Here is a 26,190-nt window from a genome sequence, read left to right as displayed (position 1 = left end):
TTATTGGAGGAACTAAAGGAAACTGAAAAAAAACTGCGAGACAGTTGCAGCTGTATCAGAACAACAAGATTTATCTTCTGTTCTGGAGAACTATCGTTCTGTTGTTGAAAGTTTCGAGAACATGCTCCAGGGATTAGATGAATTGGAGGAGAAAGTAATATCGACACTTTTGTAACTGCTCTATTTACAGCAGTCAATCAAACAACGGCTCTTTTAGGAGCCACCAAACACAGTAAAGTCGTGACCAATTGGACAGGACTGACATCCTATTTTTGATAGTACATTGAGATCCTACTTCCTGTAGCTTCGGCTCTCTAACTGTACTTGAAGATGGGCTTTCTAACACTCTAGTTGGCAACTTTCTCTTTCCTGGAGATACTTTGTTCTTGTCGCTCGGCAGAAGGTCAAGTGTGGGGTTTGTAGAGGCATATGACTCACAGGGTAGACACCGTCACGCAAGAGGCCGGAAGGGATAAAATTAACCCAAGACCCAAGCCTCCTGCACGGCCATGTCCACCTTGTTAGTCAAAGGCCCAGGCAGACACGAACAAGCGTGGAAGCTATGGTAGAAAACCTTCGTTTTCAGCATAGTGCGTGGGGATTTTTTTAACTGAGACACTTTTGTTCCTATGCTATTCCTTATAACGCATTCAAATTCTTGACGGTTTCTCGCGTAACTTAACACCGTGTCACACAACGCGTGATGCTTTCATGAAATAATCCTAAGCTTTTGCTCAAGGCTTTTGCTGGGACGCCTGTGTTGGCATTCGTTTTTTGGTTATTGTAAGCTCAGTGTTGGTCATGACTTTAATAAGAAGTGGTGGCTCCTAAAGGAACCGTTTTGTAATACCTAGAGTGCAATGTCAAACGCTCGACCTCTAGGATTTCCCCTACGAAATGCAATGAAGGGTCATTGGGAGTTTTGATGCCTTCTTGCATTCTTCTGACTATTGGTCAGCGGCGCAATGGCGGTCAGTCGTAATTTTCTCGGCTCCGCCATAACCACTTATCTATATCTGTTCTGTTGTTTAAGTCGCTCTTTAATTTATCTAAATACGCTCATTTTCTGTCCATCTTATGCCCTTGATGATTCTGGAGTTACAAAGACCACTAATGAATTGGATTTATACCGTGCAAGTTGCTCGTCGTCGATGCGTTTGTTCCGCCATCTTGGATTTTCATCTTCAACAAGATCACATCGCTACTTCACTGCTCGGATATCTCATACTCCGAACTCTGTTTCTTCCTTTAACCTAACGAGTCTTCGCTTAACAACTAGTGGCGACATCAGCCCGAACCCTGGTCCACCAATTACGTCTTTTACAACAAATCGTCGGGCAGTTAAACATCGAAGCCATCATCACAGCCACCGCTCCAACGTTGTGCAGGTAAACTGCGTATCTGATCTCCATTTGAGTACATCGAACACTCAGCTGACCATGTGCACGTTAAATGCTCGTTCTATTTCAAACAAATCTGCACTGTTTGTTGATTATGTCGACGAATGCAAAGCTGACCTAGTTGCAATAACTGAAACTTGGTTATCAGACAACGACTCCGCTGTGTGCTACGAGATAACTCCTGCAGGCTATAAACTGTTACACTGCCCTAGGGGTGATCGTAGAGGTGGAGGTACGGCCCTCTTGTTCAGAGATAACATCAATGTTTCCAAGCTCGAAACTGTTTCAAGGATTTCCTTTGAATCTTCTGAATACCTTGTCTGCACTGGCTCCCTACGCTTTCGACTGGCAATCATCTATCGACCGCCGTACTCTGTTAATCATCCTGTGACTGTAAACAGCTTTATTGACGAATTTTCAGAGTACCTTGAATCTGTTATCCTTTCTAACGACGTCCTGTGTTTAACTGGCGATTTTAACATCCATGTTGATGATCACAATGATTCAGCTGCTTGTCGCTTTTTGGATTTATTGGAGTCAATGTCTTTAACTCAACATGTGACAGAACCAACGCATGAACTTGGTCATACACTAGATCTGGTAATTACTCGAACGTCAGACAACCTTATTAGCGGTCGACCATCGCCTGACATTCTATTTTCGGATCATCTAGCGTTACTTTTCAAATTGAAAACACCTCGACCACCTCTCAAAGTTGGGCGTGTCTCATTTAGGAAGCTGCGATCAATTGATAAGTCTGCTTTTGCGGATGAAATCTGTAACAGCGAGCTTCTTCAAACAGATACTGAAGATCCTGACGAGCTTGCCGCCTTATTCAACAACACATTGCGTTCCCTGCTGGATCGGCACGCTCCTGTTAAGCAAAAGAATGTTACTATTAGAACTCGTGTTCCATGGATGAATCATGAAATTATATCGGCTAAACGTCAACGGAGGAAAGCTGAAAGGAAATGGAGGGCTTCTAAAGCACACATCGATTTACTATCCTATCGCGCAGTGAGAAATCAAGTGACGTTTTTGAGTAACGAGGCCCGTAGTGCATACTATACAAACTTCATAACTGAGAACAGCACGGACCAGAGAAGGTTATTTAGAGCAAGTAAGTCCCTGCTGAATTTATCAAATGGTCCTGGCCTCCCACTGTCGACTAATGATTATCAGTTGGCTAATGATTTTGGAAAATTCTTTGCTCAAAAAATTGCTGATATCAAGTCTGCTATTGCAAACCAGAGCCGCCTTCCTGTCACCATTGACGCTGCCAGTACTGTGACTGCTTCCTGTTTTTCAGAATTTACTCTCCTGTCCGAATCAGAGGTGTTTGATTTAATCAAAGCTTCATCAAAGAAATCTTGTCTTCTTGATCCTATTCCAACCAAGCTTCTTACTGACTTCGCCGATGTGCTACTACCTCCGATCACGAAAATAAGAAATCTTTCGCTTGATTCTGGTTATTTTCCACGCATCTGGAAAAGTGCTCTAGTACGGCCGCTGCTGAAGAAGGATGGATTACCTCTTGTTTTTAAGAACTACAGACCCGTGAGTAATTTGGCATTTATCTCAAAGCTGGTTGAGACTGTTGTTGCCAAGCAGCTACAGCATTATCTGAATGGCAACAATCTGTTCCCAGTGTTTCAATCCGCCTATCGACAGAACCACAGCACAGAAACTGCACTCCTTAACCCTTTGTGACCGGATGGCCGATATATCGGCCATACAAATCACGCGCCACAATTCTGCCCAGCGGATACTCTGTTTTTAGTTCCCAGTCCTCAAACGGTTATAAAATCAAGTCTCCATCTTGGATCTTTCGTTTCGAAGCGTTTCTTGTTCATTTTCATCCGAATTTTGTCAATTTTTCTCGAGTTTTCGACTAGTAAATTTCGCAGGAACATTTAAAGGGCTTCTGCAAATGGCGTCACACTCAAGGACGTATACTGTGGACGAAATATTGGAGTATTTAGATGATAATTTCGACATTCCCGATGATGGCTTGAACTCAGACATTGAAGGGTTTGAAGATGAAGAATCCGACGACGACCAGGGCAATTTCTTTCCAGATCATGACATGGAAATTGGTGATAATGAAGAAGAAGTTACTTTGGCTGCAGTTGACATTCGAGAATCACCTGCTGCTGAAGCAAGTGCTGCTAGAGGTAGGCCAAGAAATTCATGTGTAAATGAGTACGAGTGGAGCAGAAAAGCAAGTGATGTGGATATTCCAGGATTTACTCAGCCTGTAGGACAAGTGAATCCGCTACCAAGAGGTAGTTTGGTTCTTGATTTTTTCCAGCTGTTTATTGATAACCACATTCTGGGAATTATCATAAGGGAAACAAATCGCTATGCCCGCCAGACAATGACACAGAGGCAAAAGGATCCAAATTCATGGAAAGAGGTTTCTTTAGAGGAACTGAAAGCTTTTCTTGGACTTCTTATTGCCATGAGTATTCACCGGGTACCTAGTTTGAGAGATTACTGGTCAACTGACTGGGTATTAGGAGTCCCAGCTTTCTCAAAAGTCATGGCCAGGGACAGATTTTTAGACATATATTACAATATTCATTTGTGTGACAATTCACAAATGCCCCAACGTGGCGATGAAAACTTTGATAAGCTGTTCAAGGTGAGGAGTTTTATGGAGAATCTGAACACAAAGTTTAGAATGAATTACAATCCTCATCGAGAGCAGGCAATAGATGAGGCCATGATCAAGTACAAGGGGCAAACATCGTTGAAACAGTACATGCCAATGAAGCCCATAAAGAGAGGCATAAAAATGTGGTGCAGGGCTGACAGTTCTAATGGATACCTGTGCGAATTCTCTATATATACTGGGAAGTCACGTCAAGGTGTTGAACATGGACTTGGATACACTGTAGTTTCAAATTTGTGTCAGCACATAAAAGGGAATTGGTACATTATATTCTGTGACAATTTCTTTACCTCAGCAAATTTGATTGAAGATTTGTACCAGAACAAGATTCTTTGCTGTGGTACCCTGAGGTCAGGTCGCAAAGGCTTTCCAAGAGAACTGTTCGACAAAGCTGCCATAAAACGCATGCAAAGAGGGGACATTATTTGGAGAATGAAAGGTCCCATGCTGGCGTTGACATGGATGGACAAGAAAGCTGTGCATGCAGCAGGCACAAACCAAAAAGCTCCATCAGATGACCTGCCAACAGTCAACAGGAGGAAGAAAGATGGCACTGTTGAGCAGGTTCCCTGCCCCGAAACAGTGTCATCTTACAATGCCCATATGGGGGGTGTCGACAGAAATGATCAGATGAAGTCCTACTACACGATCCCTGTTGCAGGGAAGAAATGGTGGAGTAGGATCTTCTATGATTTAATTGACAGGGCAATTTTCAACAGTTTTGTTCTGTATCAGGAATCCCCACATTGCGCGTCAAGAAACCTGAAGAAATTTCGAATTGACCTTGCCAAGCAGCTTGTTGGCAATTTCTGCTCACGTGGAAAGAGGGGACGGCCTTCTGATGAAGGGCCCCAGCTTGCTCGCTACATTGAGAGGCACTTCCCAGACTTCTTGCCCTTAAATGAAAGTGGCAAGAGAAAGGAAAGAAGATGCAAAGTGTGCTATGACCGGGGAATAGTGAAGAAGACCAGCTACTTTTGTCCGGATTGTGACGTCGGCCTGTGTGTGGCACCTTGCTTCAGAGTGTTCCATCAGCCTTGAATTTCAACAATGTGAAGAACAGGCATTAAGTTAGTTCAGTTTTAGATACTTTTTAGCTTTAAAGACATGAAAACACTTTCAGAAACAAAGTTTTTTTTATTATTCAGTGAACATTAATTTAGGTGATTGCGTGACGTGACACATGCCGTGACAAAATCGACATATAGAAGAAACCATTATGAACCAGAACACCAAGTTAGGAGTCAAAATCATCAGTATAAACTACTCTTTATTTTAAGCAACATTTCAGAATTTTTCTCTCAAATCAGAAAGAATTGTGCTTCTTCCAAAGTCAGTCAAGCATTGTTTTGTGACAGTTGAGATCATATTTCACGTCATCTGACAGCTGTCAAACCAAACATAATCATCGAATAAGTATGAATTTGTATTGTACATTTATTAATCAAGACTATGACCAAGTTTCAGGGACTTATCTTTATTATTAAATTTTTTATGATTTTTTTTAAAAATTACAACTAAGAAACTTGTGTAAACTCAAAAATTAATTCAGGTCCCAAAGGGTTAAGGTTACGAATGACATTCTCCTTAACATGAACAGTCAACGTGTTACTCTACTTATTCTGCTTGATTTAAGTGCTGCCTTCGACACAGTTGATCACGACACCATGCTACGTCGACTTGAGTCATCATTTGGTATACAGGGGAAAGCCCTCTCCTGGTTTACGTCCTATTTGTCTGGTAGAACTCAACGGATCATGATTAACGATTCGCTATCGGAACCTTTTAAATTAGAATGCGGTGTGCCTCAAGGTTCCTGTCTGGGTCCGTTATTGTTTTCGTTGTATACGAGCAAGCTTTTTGAGATCATTGAATATCATTTGCCCACGATTCATTGTTACGCTGATGACTCACAAGTTTACATCTCATTTAGTCCCAACGACAGAGCTGAACAACTTGCTGTAGTGAGGAGTATGGAGGACTGCATCAGAGACATTCGTCTTTGGATGTTGAATAATGATCTTAAATTAAATGACGACAAGACTGAATTCCTTATCATTGGCACATCACAACAGCTGGGAAAGCTCGATAATATCAGTATACGTGTGGGCGACTCAGACATACACCCCGTGCCAATTGCGAGAAATCTTGGTTCCTGGTTTGATTCAAGGCTTTCCATGGCAACACACATCACGAAAATTTGTGCCTCTTCATTTTACTACATTTATAATATTCGTCGGATCTGAAAGTACCTTTCACAGCAGTCAACTGAAACTCTTCTCCATGCATTCATAACGAGCCGCCTGGACTATTGTAATGGCCTATTATATGGACTACCGGACTGCTTGTTGAATAAGCTGCAACAAGTACAGAATGCTTGTGCCAGACTTATTCTTAAAGAACAGAAATTTTGTCATATTACGCCCTTAATTTTTAAGTTACACTGGTTACCAATTAGATATAGAATTGAGTTTAAAATATTGTTAATTACTTTTAAGATTCTTAATTTTTTAGCCCCTTCCTATCTATCCTCTCTTATTTCCCTTAGACCCCCCTCCAAATATAATTTAAGAAATTCCAGCGATAAGCTTTTACTTAGCCATCCATCATTTAAATCGAAAGCTACACTGGGGGACCGTTCCTTTACCTGTGCTGCTCCGAAACTATGGAACGAACTACCGCTGGATATTAGGAGCGCAGGAACAGTAAATATTTTTAAAGCTAAACTTAAGACTCACCTTTTTCGTAGTGCATTTTTATAGCTTTTTTAGCCATTCTAAGTTTACTTTTAATTGTTTCTTAAAATTATTGTAAGTCTATTTTAATGGTAATTTTTAATCTTGTAATGCGCATTTGAACATTTTATGGAATTTGCGCACTATAAATTTTAATATTATTATTATTATTATTATTCATTCAGGTTGACGGCAGCAATGTCGTTGTTTCACGGCACTCGTGCAACCAGATCTTCGGTACCTGGCTTGCAGAATTGACGAATTCCATGAGAGGTCACACATTAGCGCGAGGTTGGTATTCCGCTTACAGATAACAACAGCCTAATGAACAATTGAGTAACCAAACGGTGAACGGCGTTCAAACGGTGAGGGATTTTTTACAACGGATAGCTCGAGGCGTTCGAACGGCTGATGAATTTTCTTGAACGGATAGCTCAAGTCGCTCGAACGGATGATAAAATTTTTAGAACGGATAGCTCGAGGCGTTTGAACAGATGATGAATTTTCTTGAATGGATAGCTCGAACCGTTCGAATGGATGATGAATATTCAAGAACGGATGGCTAGAGGCGTTCAAACGGATGATGAATATTCAAGAACGGATAGCTGGAGGCGTTCGAACGGACGGTGAAATTTCTTGAACGGATAGCTCAAACGGTTCAAACGGATGATGAATATTCAAGAACGGATAGCTTGAGGCGTTCGAACGGCATGCCAATCCATTCAAACGCCTGGTGAACGGCTATCCGTATAAAAACGGCTAACCGTTCGGAATGTTTTCCCGTCAGAGGTCACATATAGTCTTATATAATCAAAGATTGTGAAAAGCACGCAATTCAGCCTATGGCTGCAATGTATTTTATTTGGTAATAAACTATCTATCATCTATCATCTATCTATCTAACCTCTCTCCTACTCCTGAGCAAGTTCAAAGTAGACAACAGCCCAAATCAAGCAGACATGTGGCCCAAATGGCTTAGACATTTTGAGCACTATCATATCGTTTCTGGTTTTCAAAATAAACCAAACCAGGAACTGGTGGGAACATTTCTCTTTGCAATGGGAGATTGTGCAGATTGACATTGTCAAAATGCTAAGCATAAATGAAGCAACCATTTCCTTTAATGAAATCAAAACAGCCCTCAATGGTTATTTTGCAGCTGCCACAATGTTATCATTGAACGAGCATGGTTCAATCAACAAAGACAAAACCCTAATAAATCCATGGAAACCTTTATTCAAGACTTATACTGCCTCACCGAAAAATTGTTAGTACGGAACTCTGAAGGATGAACTAAAAAGAGACAAAATTATTGTTGGATTCCTTGATGATGCACTGTCTGACCACCTACAAGTTAAATCTGACCTCACTCTCACGGATGCTGCTTGCATTAGCAGACAAGCTGAAATGAGAAAAAAAAATTGAATCCTTGTTTGTGGGGTAGAAACTTAAAACTAAGTTCATTATGTTAGTCAGCCATGCAGTCACAACAAGCAAAACGCAATAAACAACCAATCTGCACATAACTGAAATGAAGGATCCATGAAAGAGCCCTCTAAGAATGACCATCCCTGTTTTTAGTGTGGATGCCAGAACAATGACAGGAAGTATTGCCCAGCTCAAGACACTATTTGGGGTAACTGCAAAAGATGGGCCATTTCCTGTCTGTCTGTCTCAGCAAGAAACTTTATCCGAGAAAGGCACAGTAACTGTTCTTAGCGATGATGTCCAGTGGCTACAAGATATTGAATTAACCAAGACATCCCATGTTCTATGCGGTCCTAGAAACGCTCAACTGCCTGTGAAAGGTCAGTTCTATGTGACACTAAAATACAGACAATCAAGGTTAACTGAGCCTATATGTGTGGTGCATAATCAGAACAGCCTGTGTTGAACTAGGGCTCATAAGACGTGAAAAGTAAAGTTACCGTATGTATTCGTCTATAAGCCGAGTGATTTTTTCACACCACTTTCCCAAAATCTCTAAAATTTGAGCTAGAGAAGGGTTCGTGGCTTATAGCCAAGTGTTTTTCAAAATATAATTTTTCCAAAATAGCAGATTAAAAGGAAGCATACACATATTCGTCTATAAGTCAAGATATAACATGCAGAAATAAATAATGAAACAAGTTGAAGTTGGTCATGGACTTTTATTTGTGATGGTTTCCAAGGAGCCATTTACTGTTTTTGGCGTATAGTAAATATGGCTTATTGTTCATCCTCAGTGTTGTCATCTAATTTTCGTCTATCTCCTCCTGATCCGCTAGTTTCCCCTGTTTCTTCCTAACAGATTGCTCCATCTTCTGTGCTATCTAGAGTGTTAAAGATTCCACAGGTTTTGAACAAGTGTAGAGATCTTGTGAAAGTGTTGTGATGATTTCGAAACTGACCAATCAGAATTGTCCATCCCCACAATTGGGAAACAAACTTGTCACATACTATGGTATTGAAGTTTATGATCAGGCAAAAAGAAAACTTACCAAGTTATCTCTTATCCAGCTGTGCATATTTCAGAGTTTAACAGACCATCGTTGTATGTTTCGCTGAAATCTTGAGCTCTCAAGACTTTTCTTTTTTAAAGCTTCTACATTCATTTCAGTTTGTTTGAGAATGAAGTTCTCTGAATATGGTCTTGGCTTATAGCTGAGTTTTTTCCATTTACATGTTTTAAGAACCTTCCCGATTAAAACAGACCAAAGTTTAGGGTCTCAGCTCATAGCCAAGTTCGGCTTATAGACAAATAAATATGGTAGTGCACATCTCTCCATTCATTTACATGTTTAAAGCTAAAAGTTAGATTTTTGTCTTCATACAGACAATGAACTTCAATTTACTCTGCTGAAATACCAGGAAGTTCTTGAATTGTTCCAGAGCCTGGAAAATAACTGCAAAAAGAGGATGGACAGTTTCAATGACTACTGGGAGTCATCAAGGGAGCTGTTTTTAAAGTCCATTCTGTGTACTCAAGGGTCGCATATGTTAAGCCGGTTGTGTGCCATTTGTGCCAAGGGAAAATGTGATGTCGGATGCATAGAGTGCGGTGGAAAGAATATGTGCAGTGAATGTGATGTCATGAGCCACCAAGACCTCCTTTCCCATGACAGGGAACCTTTTCGCGGATGATTTCTACAGGCACATACTTCCTACTGTCAAAGTGAATGAAGATGGGAGGCTGCTGCAGACTAGTTAGTTTACCTACTTTAATGTTTTTAGGCTTCTTATTGTCATAGACATTTATTTTTGTTCTTGTTGATAGATTAAATCATAAATATATTCAATCCAAGCTCTTAACCAGCAATACCTGTACCTTTCGATAGACTACTTTTAATTGCATAATTTCTTTTTCCCTACTGAACTGATACATTGTCTCATGAAGTATTTCTTTTAATCAGGGAAATGTTTTGTCTTCAATAACTTTAAAATGTGCCCAAAGCGTGAGCAAGAGGATACTTTGACAGTTAATCCTTCAGGTGGATCCATTGTTGTTGTGAACCAAAAGAGTAATCTTATTTAACATGCTGGTATAGACAGACAGTTACAAGAGAGGGAGGAGGGAGGCCATCCCTTGTGTGGTTACTTAAAGTGACATCATTTACTTTTTTCAATAGGCCGTTTTGACTTCAATAATTGCACTATCACCTGCAGGGGTTGTGGCTACAAAATTAATCCATGGTCTTTGGAAAATACAATTGAAGCTGGATACTGGCCAGGAAGTCCAAAGGACTCCAATTATTTATTTGACCAGGATTTACTTTGACAGAGGGACTTCCTTCAAAAGAGAATACCTGGTACTTCAGAAGTCTCATTCTTGAAAGCCTTTGGAGATTTTTCACAGTCAAAAGGAAGGGTTAGTGTTAAATAATTTATGTATCTTACACTGCTATTTCAAGACAATTAAATGTAAATACTATAAAACATCACTTTTCCATTAATTAATTGCAAACATGTGATCCAGAAGACCATGCCACTTTCTTGTCTTGGATCATGAGCATCAGCAATGCAGCTAACAGGGGACTGATGCATAAAGGCCATTGCAGACAGAGTCAGGACACTTCATCCCATTCGAAACATCTTAGTTTTTATGTTAAAATTAATTTATAAGATACAATACATTGGGTGAAACTATTTCTATTTTAGTTTCTTTTAATTTGCATTTGTTCTGTTTCAGGTGCAAGATATTTTTACATTATCTCTTTCTTATTTAGTCTGTATCTACATGTACAATGCCATGAGTTTATTATGCTTTTGACATGCTCATGCGCACCAGCCATTACCCCCACCACTTTCAGCTGCTCTTTTAAAGAGTGGAAGTTTTGCATGTATGAAGCAGAAGTTATAAAAGTCTATCTTGGATGGTATGTCTCACATGTACATTGGACCAGCATTCTTGTCATGTTGATGGAAACAAAGCTACTGTTATCAATCCTCTGGAGTGTAAATGATAATTTATTTTAAATGGCACAATTGTGTTAAACAATTCTTCCCTCCAGACTGCGCCAAGGATCGAGACCTCTGGCTGCTCCCGATTTCTGAGCATGCACTGAGTACTTATTATGTATTTTCAGCCAATCAGATTTGTCAAATTTGACAATGAGTCCATAAATCACAGACTTCCAGTGTTGGAGGCAGCCAGAGGTCTCCATCCTTAGCGCAGCCGAAATGGATCATCGGCTCTGGGGATGACAATGGTGTTAAACTGAAGGGTTCAAAGTCAAAGCTCTAATTTTAGAAATCAACTGCATAATGAGGTTTTGCTAATTATAGTTTTACTGGTTCTGGCAATGAAAAATTACCAAACAGCATCAATTGTACTGCAGTGTACATGTTCTTTGTATTAATATTGTTCTTGTTGTTGTTATTAAGTAACATATTAGGTAAATTTATGTACTTTCCAACTGAAAAGGGTTAGTGTCAAGGGTTAGTGTTAGTGTCAAGCCCTGGACATCATCTTAACTTACAGTTTTTAGAATGTAAACAGGCAGAAATCATATTGCTGTAACTTCTATGGATTGCACATAAAAGATATTCTGAGTCTCATTCAGGGTAATTTCTATGACTTACATGTATACTACTGAAAATAATTATTGTTATAAACTGACAAAAAAGATCATGTTACTATGGCAATACCTTTATAGCACCTAAGGCTGATGCTGATTCTCATATCAAAGTTGTGTATGCCAAGGTACCATGGTCAACAAACGTAAGTGATGATGCATTTTGGAACTTTAACCTTGTGTTTTAACTGTTATGGAGAGTGCTCATATCTTCTAGAAAGCGTTGTGTTACATAATTACTAACAATAGAACTGAGGAAGTTTCTGGAACACTTAGTCATGCTGACTCATTACGAACTCTTAATGGAACTTTCTAGAACCCTTAGTCAGCATATTTGTTATTATGTAATAGCAATGTAATGATACTAAAAATAGTTGTATTACCAATCGCTGGAATATTCTAGAACATTCTTTAAAACATCTATAAGGAGTTGCAATTGGTTAGAGTTAGCCTTTTTTAGGGCAGAGCCAGTGTTTTGTGAAATAGTGTGTTGTCATAGAGTGTCAATAGAGTTAATGCTGTCACAAAGAGCCTAGAGAAGGTAGTGGTATTATAGAGCCAGATTCGAGAAAATTGCAATCGCAATCCCAAGCTAGCTTGAATGATGATCAGACTACTGACGTAGACCTGCTTTTCGCTGATATAATACAAATAAACCCGGCGATGACCTTCACCACCATCAGAAATCTTATGAGAGAAAGCATGCACCTAATGGAGCATGTCCAGGACATAAGAATGGTCAGCACAGTTTATAAACACGTCAAATATTTAAAATCTAGGTCATTCCAGCGTAATCTGAAGGATGTCTTCCCATTTGATGCTGAAGAGGACGATGAAAACAGCAACGTAGGCAGCATTACCCAAACATCCACCGGTCAGGTCTCTAGCACCTCTAAACCCCAGACGTGGTCAACCTCTGATTCTAAGCTTTAGCAGAAGGTATTTGCGTCATTTCAAAGATGTCCTACCAAAGAGCAAATAGCGAACATCTCATTGAAAAGTGACGTCCTTTCAGAAATAAGAAATAGCAACACCTTCAGCCGCACTTACGAGAAGGTCAAGACGATCTTAAAAAAAAACAGCAATTAGTGTGTTCAAGTTTTAGCTTGGGATAAGGTGGAGCTTCGCGAGTTGAAGCTGGCCTCTTTGAAAAAAAACAAACAAACAAAAAACAAAAAACCCCAAAAAAGTTTGTGTGGTCCCTGTTTCATCTTCTCATCCAAGTCGAGGCATTTGTCTGGGATTAAACGCGAGCTGGGGTAACCAATCCCTGGGGAGTGCCCCACAAATTTCCTCGGTCTTGTGACAAGGAGTAATTCACACCACATCGCCAAGTTGCATTTTCGTGTTCTTTTCTTTCATTTGTGTGTAATGTATATGTTGTCTTGTTGAATGTAGCTTTGGAAGCGAGGTGGGTTCCCGATTTGCTTTCAGTCACAGCAGGTGAACCCTTCAATGACAACACCAGGCTATTTTGTGTTTGTGGGATTGGTAACCCAGACAATTACTACCAGTCCTACAAAATTTTATTTCAAATGCATAATGCATATGTTGTCCTGTGGCCTGGAGTCGCAGTGGTTACTGTTTAGTAGACTTGTGTATCAGTTGAGTCACCCGTGAAGGGCTGTGTGTAATGTATATATTGTCCTGTGGCCTTGAATCGAGGTGGTTATTGCTTAGTACACTTGTGTACCAGTTGAATCACCCGTGAAGGGCATGTATGTGTAGTGTTTGTTAACTCTGCCATTGCCGGTCCCAAGCCCGGATGAGAAAGGAGGAGGGTTCGGTGTGGGGTTAGCAACCCCACCCCATAAGCAAACAACACTTGTGCTCCGTAGGCTCTTGTCAAACTTAAAGGGTGCTTTGTAAGTGTTACGACTATGGCCAAACTTACAACTGTCGTAGCTCTGTTGTATTTCAATCAAATAAACTGAAATTTGATGCTCCAAAAGTTTGATCTTTGTTGAAACAGTGTGCCAAGTTTTATAGATAGATCATGAAGGGTTTGAAAGTTAAAGTGGACGGAATGACTGAACCTCCGATTATGTCCGCCATCTTGTCTGCCATCTTGAAATTTTTGCCAAGGGGTAGCATGGCCATTTTAGTCAAAATTTTAATTTCCCTCAAACTCATGCTATAGGTTCTATGATCCCCTAAACGAGCTTGTGGCAATTTAAAAGTGGTTTCTAACCCTTAAAACGAGTTTTTCCCACTTACACCCCTTAGCCCACTTTTCATGTGTACTAGGCAATCTTCAAACTGTAACTCCCACCAAAACTCAACTTGAAGCAATGCAAACTACAAACCTAGTACAGCTGAGAAGTTTAAAACCAATCAGTGTCTCCGCGGTAGTTTTTGCACGTCTAAAAGCTCTAAATCACTTTGTTCAAAGAGACGAGGGATTTTATTTTACTTTGCTATTACCAAGGGATTCTTAACGATGAAGAACTCCTGGTTTTGTACGAACAGTACAAGTCTCCACGCTTAGACCTACCGTACAGTGTATATCCAGTTTTCGATCTGGATGAAATGGAAGATGATGAATGCCTTGCAGAATTTCAAGTGAAGAAGAGAGATATACCTGCACTCGCACAAGCGCTTCAAATCCCAGACTGGATTACCTGTAATCAGTGGAGCAAAGCCAAGGGCACAGAAGCCCTTTGTATGCTGCTAAAGTGCTTTGCTTAACCTTGCCAATACAGAAATTTCGAATTCAAAATAGATGGTAATTAAATGCGTTCCTGTCTGACCAGCTGTTAATAGATTCCAACAATTGGATAAAAATTGTAAGCGATCCTGCGCACATTGAATGAGTGAATTAAAATATTTAAGCTTAGGTGTTGTAAAATTGCCAGCTTGGAGCTTATAAACACCAAAGCAAAGTTTCTACATGGTCCTTCATAACCCTCATCATTCCTCAGCTTCAGCTACTTCAATTTCAAGTATTCTTTGAGGTTTGAAAAGGAAAAGTTAGACTTGCTACTTATGCATTTCTCCTGCTGTTCGCTGCTTTCTCCATGTGCACACTGCTTCGATCCTTTCACAAACCCAGCTGCAAAAATAAAGGCAGATTCACTTGGTAAGGAACAGCAAGCTTGATAGATATTCATGATAACTTATTTTAAAAGATGTTAAGTGTATTTTAATAGTTAAAATTGCTCAGGAGAATGTATGAAGTGAAGAAAGAAGTGGGATAAGTTCACGTAGCACAGACAACACTGAAACCTTGCCACTCGCGTAGAAGGATTTCCCGCTATGGCTAGATGCGAACCACTGACCTGCGCAAAGACAAGTTTCTGGACAATTTTACTTACAGTAGACGTAGCAGCGCCAGCCGTAGTGATTTGTTTTAACTCCCAGTTTCCTTCTGTGTACAACCGCGCACACAACAATAGATACTTGACTTATAACTCGTATGCACTTTACAGTGCATTAACTAAAGCCACTTGGTGTACAATAATGAGGTTTATGGTAGAGTATAGGATGTGTTAGTGCAAGCCAGTCACTGAGGGTGGTGTTGAAATATACATCAAATAGGTTTTCTCATAATATTTTTGCAAATATGCTTGTAAGGACTGATGTTTTAGAATTAAAAGTCTAGGTACAATCACATTTGCAATATTAGTATGTAACATTCTTCCTGCTGTGTTCTTTAGACGATAAAATCCCCAAACTTCAAACTCCATTTAAGACGTCGGAGGAAACAGTGAAAGAGGGTCAAGATAAATTATTGACCCTGACAAAAAAGCTGGAAGAGCAAAAATGTATGATTCTAGGACTTGGCCTGGACTACAAGCATTTCTCCAAAGCAAAAAGAGAGAGTAACAGTACCTTGAAAAATATGATCACTGACTCTGGTTCTAGCACGAGATACATGTGAAGAAAAGAAACCAAAAAGGCTCTGACATTTTTACATGGAGGAGAAACTGGTTCATTATATGGTGCCTGGGATTGCATTGCTGCAAATGCCCCAAAGGAACTTATAACCGTGTTTGGGCCGACTAGCGGCCAAATGAACGAATTGTGAACTGGTATAGATTAGGTCACGTGGCTCAGAAGCACATGGTGTGGTTTAAGTGTATAGCTTCGTGTTGGGGACTGTAAATGCCATGCTTGTTGCACTTTTGTTTTTTCCCTACCGTTCATTGCACAGAAAATGTAAGTACCAGGTTCATAATTTCCTTCTACCCAGATCAGTTGTTAATTCAAGGTTTCTTTCATTCAGTTTTTACCGTAGGCATAGATAATTCAAGACAACACAAAATATCACAAATGGTGGAAATGTTTGTACTTGGAGCTTGTCAAGCCCGAGGTTGTCAACAAGTATGAGATGATCGTAATTAAAGCGTTTATATTATTCTACAACTACATGTCAGAAAATCTCTCTTCAAATTGTCCCCAACAAACCGAATCAATTGTTATGTACGAGAGGAAATCATCTCAAGAAAATTTTCTCCAATGCTATGAATGCACATGAAACATCACCTACAGCTGTGAAACAAGCGGTGGCAACAAAGTACAAAAATCACCTGTCATGCAGGAAATAGACTCATGTGTAGAACTCAATCTTCTCTCTTTGACCCAGAGTCAGAAACATGGCTACCCAGGAACATTTCTTGTGCAGGCATTGACTTGAGACTGCCAAAATTAGCATACAATTCGGTGGTAGAGAAATTCGTGAACAGCTTGAACATTCGACATGTCACACAGCTTCCTGGTGTTGCTGCTGTTTCACGAACTGTTGCCAGACTAGTCTTTTTAAAAATTGATCTTCGCCTAAGGGTTCCTCATCTTTTAAAAAGGCTTGTTTGGTACAACGACCCTGAAAATCATTTTGTCATATAATGTCATTCTTGATGCCAATTTGGATGGTTCCGGAGGCAAGCCACAAATGAAAGAATCTTGCAAAAAGATCGAGGATTTGTGTTCATCATTTGATTTGATTGATATATGGAGAGTCAGAAATCCAGATGTCAAACGTTTTACGTGGAGACAAAAGAACCCAGTCATACAACACCGTCTAGATTTCTGGCTAATTACCAGTAGTATTCAGGAAGAGGTAGAGAATGTAGATATTATTCCGGCAATAAGAACCGATCACTCCGCTATTTCAATGCATATAAATGGGATTGAAGAAAAAAGAAGAGGTCTATCTTTTTGGAAATTTAATTCCAGTCTTTTAGAATATGAAAATTACATTAAATTAGTAACTGATAGATATAACATCTGGCTGGAAGAAGGAAAAGATATTCAAGATCCAAGGGTCCTTTGGGACTTTATTAAGTACAAAATCCGCTATGAAACAATTTCCTATAGCAAACAGAAGGCTAAAAATCGAAGGGTGAAACTATCACTGTTGGTACAAAAATTAAAAAAATGCACAGCAAAATGCGATGAACAGCCTAACCCAGAAAACATCAGTGAACTGGAAATCCTGCAAAGTGAATATGATAGACAATATAAATATATAGCTCAAGGGGCAATTATCTGATCAAGAATAAATTGGTATGAACACAGAAAAAAAGGAATAAATTTTTTTTGAATTTAGAAAATTATAGAAAGAAAAAAGGCAGTGTTAGAAAATTAGTGGTCACAAACGATGAATGCACGGCTGATCCAAAACAGATAATGACAGAGATCCAAAACTTTTATGGAAGTCTCTACAGTACAGGTTTACACGATTGTGATGGCATATCAACTGACCAATTCCTTTGGAATATTAAAACTAAAATGCTGACGGACGAGCAGCAGGAGCTTTTGGACAGCAATATTACAACTAATGAATATTTCGAAGCTTTAAAATCTGTTCAGAAAAACAAAGCACCGGGAAATGATGGTTTGACTGTGGAATTTTACCTCGGCTTTTGGAATCTCATATGGAGGTTCCTTGTCAATGCTTTAAATTTTGCTCATGAACAGGGACAACTATCCAATTCACAGAAACAGGCTATGATTACTTTGACAAAAAAGAAAGACAAAGACAGACGTTTTATAAAGAATTGGAGACCAATCTCTTTAATTAATGTTGATGTTAAAATTGCATCCAAAGTAATTGCAAGAAGGCTACAACAAATTCTATCTTATTTGATCCACCCTAACCAGAATGGCTTTATTAAAGACAGATCAATTATGGACGGAGTTCGAACAGTTGAAGACGTACTTGAATTTTCCCAATTTACAGGTTGTTCTGGTATCCTTCTGGCTGTGGATTTTGAGAAAGCATTCGACTCTTTAAATCATACCTTCCTCCTCAAAGTCTTGAAAAAAAATTATTTTGGAACATGCTTTCTGCAGTGGATAACACGTTTTATACTAATGTGTCCAGCTGTGTTCTAAACAATGGTTTGCTACTGATCTGTTCCCAGTCAGATGCGGAGTTAGGCAAGGTGACCCCTTGTCAACTTTTCTATTCATCCTTGCTCTTGAAGTGCTCACTTGTTGAATTCGTGAAGACAATGAAATTAAAGGTATATTGGTTAAGGAGGAAGAAATCAAACTAACCCTTATTGCAGATGACATGACTTGTTTCCTTAGAGATGCTATGTCATATCACCGTTTGTTAGATTTAAAACGCCCTCTGTTTTTACGACATATTCTAATAATAATCGTTAGTTCTAGTTTCGATGAAGCGTGCTAAAATTTGCTGCGTATTAGTTAGGAATTCGCAGATTCGTGCGTGTACTATAGGCTAAGTTCGTGCGTAGGAAATGAGCTAACACTTCCATATGGTGTACATTACAAGTTTTAAGTAACATCCTGTGCACAGACACGCATGCACTCATTATAAAAGGCGACTTAAGATAGCGTGCGAGAGAGTCATTCCGCAACCACTACGATCAGAGGATCAATCTGCCACAAGCTACCTTTTGAGCTATACTTTCTGCTGTGCGAGTCGTCACCAAAGTAAGTTTCTCCCTTTTTTTTGGTACTCGAATTATTATTGTCAAATGACTAGTCTTTTAATGTTGAAATGTTGTCATGCTACGAAACCAATATTGTCTATAAGTCTTCCTAAATTTTGTTTGTAACACGACTACGTAGCTGACGTTGTATCTTAGCTTTTTGTATGTAATTATCGTTTTCAGTTCGAACCTACACGACTCTATTCGACACTAAACTACCCTATATTTCTACTCTACTTCGTTTTATTCTCCGCGACCACGAACTTTGCTACCGTGACTTTCACGATCTGTCATCATCGTCGCAACCAGTGTAATTCGTCTATCTTGAACTGTGATTAAACGTGTGTTAGTCATTCTACGAGTTGAGTTCGAATTGTCTATCGCCTCGCGCATTGCTACCCCTGTAATTGTTGAGTTTCTAAGTACACGCAACCTTAGGATCTTGGCAGTTATATTAGTTCGAGTTTGAACAGCGAGCAAGCAACTACCTCGAAACGTGAGGAAAATTTCACAGCTACTTTGGAGGACATCACGCAAACGCAATTCGACACGGCTTCTGGAAGCGGTTACCGGATGCCAAATTGTTAACACGTCAATCAACTCGGAATTAATCTATCCTTCTCATCACAATGGAAACAAAGAAGGCACGCGCCACAGCTAAAGGCGTCGTTACTAGAAGGATTAACGAAATTACCGATCTAATGATGGACAAAAACAATGTCGATGAAGTGAACAGGAAAACAAATGAACTGAAAGAAGCATTTGAAAAATTTGAGGCAACGCATAAGACATTTCATAGTCAGCTAACGGAAAAGGAGGCTATCGAGGAATCAACGTCGTATTTTAATGCGGTATTCGATCAAGTGGAAGGCTTGCAAGAAAATGTAGTCGTCTGGCTCACAGGTATCGAAGTGACAAGGCTGATAAGCTCTTTTCAAGCGCAAGTTACACCAGACGACAGCGTGTCAAATGTTGGCACACGTTCACTCGTATCGCGAGCGTCACGTTCTTCACGCACGTTGCAAATGTCACGCACTTCGTCTGCCAGTGCCAGAGCAAAGGCCGCAGCAAAAAGGGCTATTTTAGAAGCAGAAGCCGCTACGCTCAAACGGCTGCATGAAATAGAAGAAGAGTTAAAGTTACGACAACGCAAAACGAAGTTAAAATTTGAAACTGAACTGGCAAAGGCAGAAGCCGAAGAACTCGTTTCTGCACAAGCCGAAGAAAGGGAAATTGCCGCTAGTTATTTTCCAACGGAAGAAACTCAAGCAACAATCAATCCTGAGCCGGTGCCAGCTCCCGACAGAATCGGAACGGTTGTGAAAAATGGCGAGGTCGCACCCGTAGCTGACGCTACCGAGCCGGGGAACCTCCCAGAACAGTCTGCACCCTCTAACCCCACAGTGCTGCCCGTTGCAGAATCAGAGGTACCAGCATGGCGATTGAACCCAGAAGCCCCCGTATGGCGAAAAAAGCACGTGAAGGAGCTAACGTTTGGACAAAACTCTAAACCTCAGCCCACCCCAGCAACTCCACCGAAAGATGATATCCAGCTTTTACTTCACCAGCAACAAGAAGCTATCATGGCATTAACTCTACCACAACCTGAAGTCCCTGTATTCTCTGGCAATCCCATCGATTACTGCGAATTCGTTCGGGCCTTCGAAAACCTAGTGGAGCGAAAGACCTCAAGCTCTAGCACAAGACTTTACTACCTTCTACAGTACACCAGTGGTTCTGTACAAGACCTTGTGCGAAGCTGCCTCACCATGCCTGATGAAATCGGCTATTGTGAAGCTAGACGGCTATTAGCAAAGCGATATGGGCAACCATATAGTATTGCCACCTCGTACGTGGACCGCGTAATTAATGGAGCGCCGATCCGTGCGGAAGATGGACCTTCCCTACAGAAATTCTCGATACTATTGACCAGCTGTCAAAATACTCTCAAGGAGATTGGCTACCTAAACCGTCTTGAAAACCCTGACAGTTTAAGGAAAATCGTGGAGCGGCTACCTTACCAACTAAGGCTAAAATGGCGTGACCTTGTGGACGCGATCTCCCAGAAGGAAAATAGGGATCCCAACCTGAAGGACATATCAGAGTTCGTAGAAGCAAGATCAAGAGCGACAAATCATCCCATTTTCAGCAAGGTCCACAGTGAACAGAGGCCACCCTTTAATTCGAAACCAACCATTAGAGGCAGACGAGACGGTAAAACCTTCTCCACGCAAGGACTAAACCAACCCCCCTCACAGCGGGCGAACACTAAAGAAGAAAGAAAGGAATTAAAATGCCCTTCATGTAAAAGAAACCACTGGCTATCACAATGTGAAGAGTTCAAGAAGCTAAGCATAAGCAACCGCTATCAGTTCGTTCGCGCAAATAAGCTATGCATCAACTGTTTAGTTCCTGGCCATTTCGTTCAAGACTGCCCAAAGCGGAGCTTTTGCCGCGTTCAAGGATGCACAAAGAAGCATTCAACTTATCTACATGCAAAAGAAATGCCACCAGGTCAGAGTGGGAAAGAAAGTCAAACCGAACCACCGGCAACTCTAAGTGCAGCTCAAGCAAGTAACAGTTACTTAAGCTCCGTCGGCGCATCTCAAGGAACCAGTGGCCATGTGATAGGACTGTCAATAGTCCCCGTGAAAGTTAAAGTAAAAGGCAGCAACAAGAAAGTACTAACGCACGCTTTTTTGGATTCAGGCTCAAACACGTCGTTCTGCACAGATCTCCTCAAAAAACTTGGCACCAAGGGTAAGAAAACGTCTCTCTCCCTAACGACCATGCAAACGTCTAACCAGTCGATCGAGTGTTCTCTGGTAAATCTAGAAGTGTCCGACCTGAGAGAGCAAAACCTGGTCGAGCTACCAATGGTATATTCTACGCCCAGCCTACCGGTTTCAAGTGACACTGTCAGAACACAAGAAGATGTGAATCGCTGGCCACACTTGAAAGGAATCAAAATGGAAAGCGTAAAATCGGAAGTTGGTCTTCTCATCGGAAGTGATGCTCCCCGAGCACTCCAACCAAAAGAGTTTAGGGAAAGCGAAGATGGTGGTCCCTTCGCAACACCGACAATTTTCGGTTGGGTATTAAATGGCCCCCTAGGTAGAAAAGAAAGCAAGGTTCCGACTGCGAACTTCATCGACACAAGCGCCAAGCTAAGCAAGCAATTTGAAGATTTCTGCAATTTAGAATTTAACGACTCCAGCTACGAGCCTCAAGCCTCCATGTCGCAAAACGACCGAAAAGCGCTACACATCATGGAAGGATCAGCAAAACTGTCGGACGGCCACTACGAAATTGCCTTACCATGGAAGAGCGATCCACCACTTCTGAAGAACAATAAATCGCAAGTACAACAGCGACTACATCCGCTGAAGAAACGTCTTTATAGAGATCCAGTTTTACACAAGAAGTATAGAGACTTCATGGATGACCTGATTGTCAAGGGCTATACGAGAAAGGTCAGCAGGGAAAACCTGAGCAACTCAAACGTATGGTACTTACCGCACCATGCCGTGTTTCACCCCCAGACACCTGACAAAGTTCGCGTCGTATTCGACTGTTCAGCTAAATTCCAAGGTACCTCCTTAAATGACCAGCTGCTACAGGGGCCGGATTTGACAAATACGCTTGTGGGCGTATTAACACGATTCCGGCAAGAGCAAATCGCTTTCATGTCAGACATCGAGGCCATGTTTTACCAGGTACGAGTTTCCCCAAGCGACTGCGACTATCTGCGATTCTTGTGGTGGCCAGACGGCGATCTAAACAAAGACCCTGAAGAGTATCAAATGCTAGTCCATTTGTTCGGGGGTGCCTCATCCCCAAGCTGCGCAAATTTTGCCTTGAAGAAAACCGCAGAAGATAATAAGACAGCCTTTGACGCAACCACAGTGGAGACCGTCAAGCGAAATTTCTACGTTGACGATTGTCTAAAGTCAGTCGCCACTAATCCTGAAGCCAATCGACTAGTAGGAGAACTCCGTGAAATGCTGTCCAAAGGAGGATTTCGCCTTACCAAATGGATATCGAATTCAAGAGACGTGATCAACTGCATTCCTGAAAACGAAAGAGCACCTTCTGTCAAAGATTTCGACTTAAGTAAGAATCTAACACTCACAGAGAGAGCCCTGGGTGTCCAATGGAATGTGCAGAAGGACACATTCAGCTACAAAATCGTTGAAAAGGAGCGGCCCATCACAAGAAGAGGAATTTTGTCTATTATTTGCTCGGTATACGACCCACTCGGTTTTATTTCACCGTGCATACTACCCGCTAAAGCAATCCAGCAAGACCTGTGTCTCAAGGGCCTTGGATGGGACGATCAGATTCCTGAACCCTGCAAGCAAAAATGGCGATCATGGCTGAAGGAACTCCCCAAATTAGAAGGGTTTGAGATACCGCGATGCTTCAAACCACCAAACTGTTCCAACATACAACGCCGCGAGCTCCACCATTTCTCCGACGCATCTAGCCAAGGCTACGGAGCTGTCTCGTATCTTCGTCAAATTGATGCGCATGGTGAAGTTCACTGTTCGCTTATTATGGCAAAGTCCAGACTAGCCCCTCTCAAGGCAATGACGATTCCGCGGATGGAACTGTCAGCGGCAGTCTTAGCAACGAGGTTGGATCGCATGATCAGACAAGAAGTTGGCATAGTCATACACAGCTCTACCTTTTGGACTGACAGCACTTGCGTTCTTCGCTATATAGAGAACAAGGATAAGAGATTCCAGATCTTTGTTGCCAACCGCGTGTCAGCCATTTTAGATCAGTCTACGGCTGAGTAATGGAGGTACGTTGAAGGCACACTTAATCCAGCTGACGAAGCATCCAGAAGAATGACAGTAGATGAGTTGCTTATAAATGAGCGCTGGAAGCAAGGACCACCGTTCATGAAAAAGACAGAGCAGTTTTGGCCGCAAAGACCGGAGAGCTTAGGCGAGGTCTTCGATAATGATCCAGAAGTCAAGAAGGCAGCAGAAACGTTTGCAAGTAAGACAAACGTGACCTACCATTACATTGGCAATGCAATAGAAAAGATTTCGTCATGGTCTCGGCTGAAAAGGGTCATAGCATGGATATTGCGCTACAAAGATATTTTGCGAAACCGAAGTCAACACGGCAACACGAACAAAACCATCAAGCTACAACTCGATAATAGCACCATAACCCCCTTAAGCGTCAGCGAAGTTGATGAAGCCGAAATCGAAATCTTGAAATACGTTCAGAAGCAAACCTTCAAAGACGAGTTGGCAAGCCTGAACTGCGTCCGCCACGTCACTCAAGGAAGGGCAAATCGGAACAACCTAAAGAAGAACAGCACCATTTACAAGCTTGATCCAGTCTTGGAAAATGGACTTCTACGTGTAAGAGGACGACTGGAACACGCACCCATAGAAAATGACGCCAAGCATCCTATTATTCTTCCCAAGAAGCACCATGTCACAAAATTGATTATCGAATACTTCCATCGCGCCTCAGCCCATTCAGGAATCGAGTATACTCTGTCTCTCATTAGAACAAAGTATTGGATCCTAGGAGCACGATCTAGCGTCCGCAACATTATCCACACTTGTTTCAGCTGTCGGCGCCGCCAAGCCCCCGTAATGCAACAGAAAATGGCCAGCTTACCTCGAGACCGCGTCACACCTTCCAAGCCACCCTTTCCGTATGTAGGCGTAGATTTGTTCAGTCCATTCACAGTACGCCGCAGACGAACAACCGTTAAGAGGTACGGCGCCCTGTTTACGTGCCTCACCATAAGAGCAGTCCACATAGAGATTGTCCACTCTATGGATGCAGAATCGTTTATCAACGCCACCCGACGCTTCATTGCTAGAAGAGGAAGGCCAGAGGAAATAAGATCCGATAACGGAGGAAACTTCGTTAAAGGCGAGAAAGAATTACGGAAGGCGGTCCAAGAATGGAACCAAAACCAGATCCATGAGTTTCTCTTACAACAAGAGATTAAATGGACATTCAATCCACCGGCTGCTTCACATCATGGCGGAGTATGGGAGAGATGTATCAGAACTGTGAGGAAAGTTATGAAGGCACTGCTGAAACAACAGGTCTTAGACGACGAAGGTCTAAGTACGTTGATGTGCGAAGTCGAATCGATAGTGAATGGCAGACCGATAACCAAAGTGTCTGACAATGCGAAGGATCTCAACGCTCTCACACCTAACCATCTGCTGCTACTCCGAGCTAGAACGACAATCCCCCCAGGAGTTTTCTGTAAAGATGATAACTACGGCTGTCGCAGATGGCGCCAAGTTCAATATCTAAGCAACGTGTTCTGGCGCCGCTGGACCAGAGAATATTTACCATGCCTACAGCAACGCCAAAAATGGAATAAGCCACTCTTAAACCTAACTGTCAATGACATTGTTCTGCTACTAGACGAGAATCTGCCTCGTAGTGTATGGCCGCTAGGGCGAGTGCTCGAAGTTTACCACAATCAGAAGGACGGGCTAGTACACTCTGCTAAGATCAAGACCAGAACCTTCGAGCTAGTGCGACCCATAGACAAGATTGTCCTGCTGGAGACCGCAGAGTTTGCAGAAAAGGATTAGAAGCGAAAACATTATCGTAATGGACACTTAGTAATTAGTATGATAGTTTGTAGTTTCATAATCAATAACGTTGGCGTTTCAAACCTATTACTGTTATTTGGTAAAGCCTCTTGTAGGCTTTAAGGGGCCGGAATGTTAGATTTAAAACGCCCTCTGTTTTTACGACATACCTGAAGTCTTGAGTAAAGCGGCGTTGATTACAGTCACAGATGATTTAATCAAAGAGGTCAACAGTCGGATGTACCGTTTTATTTGGAAAGGCAATGATAAAACTAAACGCGCCGCTCTTATCACTGATATTGAGGATGGAGGGCTTAAGATGTTGGATGTTCAGTCAATGATCCTCACACAGAGGGTGATGGTATTGAAAGATTTCCAAATAAGGATAATAACAGCTCTTGGAAAATAACATTAAATTTCTTCCTTTCTCAGGTAGGGGGAGAACTTATTCTTAAGTGTAATTTTGATACCAGACAGTTTCCTGTCTACCTTCCGACCTTTTATAAGGAGTGCCTGGATGCTTGGTCCAGGTTGAGGCGATCTTCGATTCTTTCATACGAAGATGTAGTTCACCAGGTTATATGGAACAATAAAAATATTACTGTCCAAAACATCCCATTTTTTGAAAAACACTTGTCTTCTAAAGGAATTGTTACGATCGGTGATCTCATTTCTGACACTGGAATCTTCTTAAAGGGTGTTAAGGTGTTACATGCAAAATTTTCTCCGCTACAATATTTTAAATTAATGAGCGTCGTGGATGCCAGCCATTCCTCGTGACTGGAGACGTATTATTAAACAAAGCGCTCAACATCCCCCCTTAACACAGATGACA

At 41.3% G+C, this 26,190-nt stretch overlaps 3 protein-coding genes and 1 long non-coding RNA gene across 4 annotated transcripts; all 4 read left to right on the top strand.

Moving 5' to 3' along the window:
• The first annotated feature begins 3,330 nt into the window (after positions 1–3,330).
• LOC111338966 (piggyBac transposable element-derived protein 4) lies at positions 3,331–5,115 on the top strand. Its single transcript, XM_088752948.1, has one exon. It carries the CDS (start codon positions 3,331–3,333, stop codon positions 5,113–5,115), a length of 1,785 nt encoding a protein of 594 aa, XP_088609074.1.
• Positions 5,116–18,427: 13,312 nt separating this feature from the next.
• On the top strand, positions 18,428–19,123 carry LOC148735366 (uncharacterized). Its single transcript, XR_015998291.1, has 2 exons — positions 18,428–18,766; positions 18,949–19,123. It is a non-coding gene; the product is annotated as an uncharacterized LOC148735366 (long non-coding RNA).
• A 271-nt stretch (positions 19,124–19,394) lies between these two features.
• LOC148735365 (uncharacterized) lies at positions 19,395–23,567 on the top strand. Its single transcript, XM_088752947.1, has one exon. It carries the CDS (start codon positions 19,395–19,397, stop codon positions 23,565–23,567), a length of 4,173 nt encoding a protein of 1,390 aa, XP_088609073.1.
• A 51-nt stretch (positions 23,568–23,618) lies between these two features.
• LOC111338948 (uncharacterized) lies at positions 23,619–25,355 on the top strand. The gene has a single exon (XM_022945513.2). It carries the CDS (start codon positions 23,619–23,621, stop codon positions 25,353–25,355), a length of 1,737 nt encoding a protein of 578 aa, XP_022801248.2.
• The last annotated feature ends 835 nt before the right edge of the window (positions 25,356–26,190 follow it).

Source organism: Stylophora pistillata, chromosome 3, assembly GCF_964205215.1.
Source record: "Stylophora pistillata chromosome 3, jaStyPist1.2, whole genome shotgun sequence".
NCBI lineage: Eukaryota > Metazoa > Cnidaria > Anthozoa > Scleractinia > Pocilloporidae > Stylophora > Stylophora pistillata.
This window is presented reverse-complemented; position numbering and strand designations above follow the sequence as displayed.

Bases quoted from the DNA above. Each gene is read 5' to 3' on its own strand.
- LOC111338948 (XM_022945513.2), top strand. From the start codon at position 23,619: ATGACAGTAGATGAGTTGCTTATAAATGAGCGCTGGAAGCAAGGACCA.
- LOC111338966 (XM_088752948.1), top strand. From the start codon at position 3,331: ATGGCGTCACACTCAAGGACGTATACTGTGGACGAAATATTGGAGTAT.
- LOC148735365 (XM_088752947.1), top strand. From the start codon at position 19,395: ATGGAAACAAAGAAGGCACGCGCCACAGCTAAAGGCGTCGTTACTAGA.